At 30.7% G+C, this 5,534-nt stretch overlaps 1 protein-coding gene across 1 annotated transcript in view; it reads left to right on the forward strand.

The window, feature by feature from the left end:
- The window catches only part of LOC109862624 (cytochrome P450 4C1-like), a 15,187-nt gene that overhangs the window by 1,468 nt on the left and 8,185 nt on the right, over positions 1 to 5,534 (forward strand). The window contains exon 3 of the mRNA XM_020442715.1: positions 5,208 to 5,298. Within this exon, the coding sequence (XP_020298304.1) occupies positions 5,208 to 5,298 (91 nt within the window). The remainder of the gene's footprint in view (positions 1 to 5,207; positions 5,299 to 5,534) is intronic.

The following is a 5,534-nucleotide window of genomic DNA, read 5'->3' on the forward strand; positions in this document are numbered from 1 at the left end:
TCTTACTTAAATATATTTTACTTTCTTACACTTACCGTAAGTAAGTTTCTTATATCACGTAATAANTAAATAAATAAATATTTGATATAAATTATTGAAGTTACTTTTAATGCAGAGTTACTCTTTTCAATGTTCACGATAGTTTTATGATAACATATGCCTGTCGGTATTATCGGTAACCGTGCCGATATATGGACTACATCTCAGGCCGCTGGCGCGTGATAGTAGGAGGCGGCCGGAGGAGAACTACTTCTCCTCACGGCGCACGATATGGTGCTCCGTACTGTACATACACACGTACGCTCCGCTCCGTCTCATTTGTGTGTAGTGTTTATGTATCAATAACGCCAGTATCAGCGTGCCGTCATCAAACGTGAGCCTTTCAATAAATAAATAAAATAATATAAATGGGTTATGTGAATGAGAAATTGTCACAAATAGCATTTTACGCGTGTAATACGTAAATGACGTAAATATGTTATATGCAGTTATATTTGTAATATTATATCCAGACAGTAATTTTATATCTTTTAATAAATTGCAAATTTATAAGTATGTGCGTGACATCGCGTACTATCGTTAACTTTGTTTCTGTTGTAGAAAAATATTAATATTATAAATTTCTTAATGAGAAGTTTGCGGTCAAACACTTGCATCAACAAGTTATGAAATATCAACAGAAAATTTCGTTGTAGTTAAGCGTAATAAGTTTGACAATGTCTCGTCAGTTATTGAAGATCGATTGCTGTTTTTAATATTTTTTATCGCGGAAAATGGTTTTTCGTATAAGTAAGTACTAGCAAACATGGAACGAATCTGTAACGCAAATTTTCTTATATTTGGATATAAATTTTTTTTAATAATTTTTTTTTTATTTGAATTATTAGGTATAAATAAATATTTATACTTCCAATTATCTTGGAATTGTCTATTTTCTTTATCGATTTTTCGCCGCTGCATACTGAAAAGTTCAAAGCTATGTGATAGCTGCCGTATAGCAATGCGTAGACAGAACTGTATCACGTTATGTCTCGAGCAGTATTGACAAAGACGATCGAAACGTAGCTGCACGGATCGACATTACCACCACTAGCCTCCTACGGTGTACGGCGCCCCGCCAGCGCTTTAAGGACGTTCTCTGACTACAGTGGTTAGCAACCTAAATTCTGTGGTTAGCAACCTAAAATATCTCTTCTCATCAGGGACTTATTACCGGTATGATTTCAATACCGGTATTATACTAGAGATTGTATACCGTTACCGTTATAGTACTGAAACCGATATGTACCGAAAACCGTAATAAAATACCGGTATTATTTCGGTATTCCTACTAATGGTATTCTTAAAAATTAGATAAGTTAATTAAAGCAATTTTTGTTGCATAATTAATCTTTCTACCGCTTATTGGACTTATAGACCGACAAAATATAAAGACGCTTTTTTTATAAACCAATTGAAGCAGCTGTTTATTCATGCTTTCTTTTATTACGTAGCATGACTAATGTAAAGTGAAATTTTTAACAAATTTGGATATTGATAAATATGTCTATGTGTATTTTGTTACTGTTCTTAATTATATTAATTATTGTTACTGTTCTTAATTATATAAAAAAAGAATAATAATTTAAATAACATTAAGTTTCTGTGCGGCAGTTTTTTATAAACATTATATTATTAAAAAGTGTTATCAACATAATGACAACACTTATAGTTTTAAGATATTACTTTTAAAAAATCACGAAAAAATTATCGGTAAATATAGGTAAATATGGGTAAATATACCGGTATTATCGTATACCGGTATGATGTCATACCGGTATTTCTGCATTTCGGTTTGCATAAGGGTTTTCATAGTATTACCCAAAAATATCGGTAAAATACCGGTATTTTGCATACCGGTATAAGTCCCTGCTTCTCATGAGTAAGTTTGTACTGCTGTAACAAAGTTAAGTTGAGCTATTCAGCACTGCTAAGACTCGCTTACTCTGCGCAGAAGTTCAAAAATAGCTGCAGTATACAGCACACATAAATCTAACAAAACAAAAAACAATACCAAAAAACAAAACAAAAAAAAAGCTACAGTTTGAAAACAAGGGTTGCTTGCTATATTATTCAAAATCGTATTTTAATTAAGACACTCTCCGCTACCACATACTTGTTTTTTAAAAAAATTCTACAAAAATTGTCGTCAGTAACTTTAAAAAACCCCACTTTACAAAGACTCAGTATAGGAAATCCATGTTAAAAATTGAAACTTAAATCTTCCATATTTTGAAATTTAACATTGCTACCTCTATTATCCAAAAACGCTACGTATAAATAAGATCATAAACTATGTATATCGCAAATTTAAAGAAAATTTTAGAAAAATCAATAATTCGGAGAACGTCCTTAAGCGAGAGCGAAGAAAGCCTCTCCGCTACGAATGAAGAAAGTGGAATAAACGCAATAGCCAAGCGTGGCTACTGGGCCGCCAGTTGCCGAGCACTGCTTTACATTATCACTCAGGACAATGACTTTGACAACATATGTAAAAATTATTCACATCGGAGATAGCTCCCCTAATCTGCTTAATTACCGAAAAAAATGTCATCTCAAGAATAATTTTTTCTGCAAAGGTTGGTGACAATCTGATCAGTTATTCAAAAGATATAACGATTTTTGAGCATACAAATTCGCTGAAACATTCTGTATCAAGAGGCACGGTAGTGCTTCGCGCCAAGTTCACGCGCAACAAAGTGTCGCTCTGCACGAGCATACTGTGCCTCTTATACGCAAGATTCATGCAATTTAGAAATGGGGAGATTTTCTCAAGGCAATATTTAAGTAACGACTGAACCGATCAATTTCGTTTTGGTCTTAATCGATTCAGAATAAGACATTTAAAAAAAAAAGTATTCTTATATTTGTTCTGTTTGTTTCTGATTTTCGAAGATATGCGACGATAAAGTTTTTGATTGAGAAATTCACAGAATTCAGTTTTTTCATCATCGTCGTGTGATGTGCATGTTCGTATGCCTGCTACAAGATGGCATACATATACAAGCGCGTTGACAGAAGAAAAAAATAGAAAGACAGAAAGTGTGAGTTAAAGAGAGAAAGAGAGAATCACGAGACACGGGTAGTAGTTCACGTTATTCGCACCGGCAACACCTCCGATATACCTATTTTTAATCACCTGTTTTTAAACTTAGCACAAAATAACTACGAACTATATACTTTAACTTTATAAAGTAAAAAATTGAAAAGTAATAAATTAAAAATTTATTTAATACTACAAAAAATTATTTTTCTATAAAATTTGGTTTTTATAATTTTGGTGCGGCTGCACCTCAAATAGTGAACTAAAATATATTTATCAGACACGTGCATAAAGTGACATGATAAGTACTCAAAAATTATCAATAACAATTTTAATTTTATCATAATTTTATAATAAAATTATAATTCTAATATATAAAAATTATACTTCTAATATTTAACCAACGTATTATAATATATATGTGAATTATTTAAAATAGCTCGGAAGTCGGCCTTCTTTTACAGCCGTGCCAAGTTGTTATGCATTAAATATTTTTTATTAAAAAACCATTTTTCTTTTATTACACTTTTGTGTTCTAATAAATGTTTTTGTAAATAATTACAAAAAATACAGTTTTAATAGGTTACTTGTTAGTTTTACTAACAAATCGTTTTGTTATCTATAACACCTTCGAATTCACGTTTTATATCTGAGTATATATAACGGATATAAACGTAATCTATAAAGTCTACATAAATTTCTGATTTTTTACACAAATATCTTATAATTATATATAAAGTTTTTCAATTGGCATTACTACTTTATTATTATTATAATATATATCACGTCTTTTGTAAAATAGATTTTGTAAATAAATTTGTAGTAGTTATATATCACTTCTTTTGTAGAAGAGATTTTGTAGATATTTTGTAGTATATTATAATTATCAAACAAACAAAAGTTTATTTAGTGTTACTTTTTGGTATCACTTCTTCTGTAAAACAGATTTTTTAAAGAAATAATGATTGTAGTTTACAATACAGAGAAAAAGAATTTTTTGTAGCATTATATACACTACGCAAATTTATATAATGTGTATATATATATATATTAATATATACACACTATTTAAATATTATATTATACATACTACATATATATAATATATACAGGATGTCTGAAAAATTGTGACCAAGACGAAGTGCAAAGATAGATTGAGTCACTCCTAACATAAAAATCACTTGATATTTGATGCTTTCGCAATGTGTTGTATTAATATTCGAAAATGTTTTTCAGGTTTGTACCGCATTAGCGCCATTTTTATACCAATGTTTCGGGAACATTTCAGCTTACTTCATCAGGGTTTCAAGAGCAACCTAAATGCTCTTGGTCAAAGAGACTTGATGTTCCTTTTTTATAGCGCTAGATTATAGGGAAAGAGGTGTAGTAGAAAGAGTGTAATAGTAAGGATAAAGTAATGTAGCAGAAAAAAAGAAAATGTTACGGCAGGATGGATTGCCTCATTGTCTCATCATATTTCCAAGAATTCCATATAATTTCTAGGGAAGTAAGCTGCAGTTTTTTTAGTACTTGTGTGTGTGTGTGTGTGTGGCTTTGGTCAAACATAATTTTGTGACCAGTTTCCAATTGGTGTTAATGCCGATTGTGAGTAGTGTTTTAGATGTACTGCTGACTGATGTTCTTTTAGTCGTGTGCTTATCACTCTACCAGTTTCTCCTATGTATATTATACCACATGAACAAGGTAACTTGTGCACTTCCGTGTGACTAAAGACAGTCTTTTATCTTTTAGATTGTTAAGAACCTGTCCTATTTTTTTAGTTGGTTTGTAAAATGTTTTTGTTTTGCTTCTTGCTGTTAGTAGACATGAAGTAAGCCATTTTAAACTAAAAGTCACACATGCCTATAAAATTTGAATCTTTACTTTCCACGCGCTTATTGACTTTCATTAATTAATTAATTACTCAATAAATATTGCACATTTTTCAAAATGGCAAATTACTTTTCTGGTTAGATTGACTCTATCTTTACATTTCAGAATGGTCAGCAAAATATCTGAGACACCCTGTGTTTATAGTACCAAATAATCGCACCTAAGAAGTACTCAAAGACAAAAAAGTTTTATACTAAAAATAATATTTGAAGATCATTTTTTCTTTGTTTAGGCTATATTGGGCAGCACGAAACATATTGAAAAAAGTCTTATATACAGCGTATTTCATCCATGGCTTCAAACAGGTCTTTTCACAAGCGGAGGTAACATAACAACATTAAGTATTCATGGATGTGGAATTATTCATGAATTCTTATATTAAAACTAATATGTTTTCTCTAAACCCATACAGCACAGAACATTCCGGTTATGTTGCTATAATGTTACATCATTGCAAATTGCAATGTAATGTAACAACAATATTATAAAAACACTGCAATTGCAATAAAACAATAATAATATTGCAGCAATGTTTCCAAAATAATGTAATGTAACAGCA

The sequence above is a fragment of the Pseudomyrmex gracilis genome, unplaced genomic scaffold (genome assembly GCF_002006095.1).
Source record: "Pseudomyrmex gracilis isolate BER0280 unplaced genomic scaffold, ASM200609v1 scaffold_2088, whole genome shotgun sequence".
Lineage (NCBI taxonomy): Eukaryota > Metazoa > Arthropoda > Insecta > Hymenoptera > Formicidae > Pseudomyrmex > Pseudomyrmex gracilis.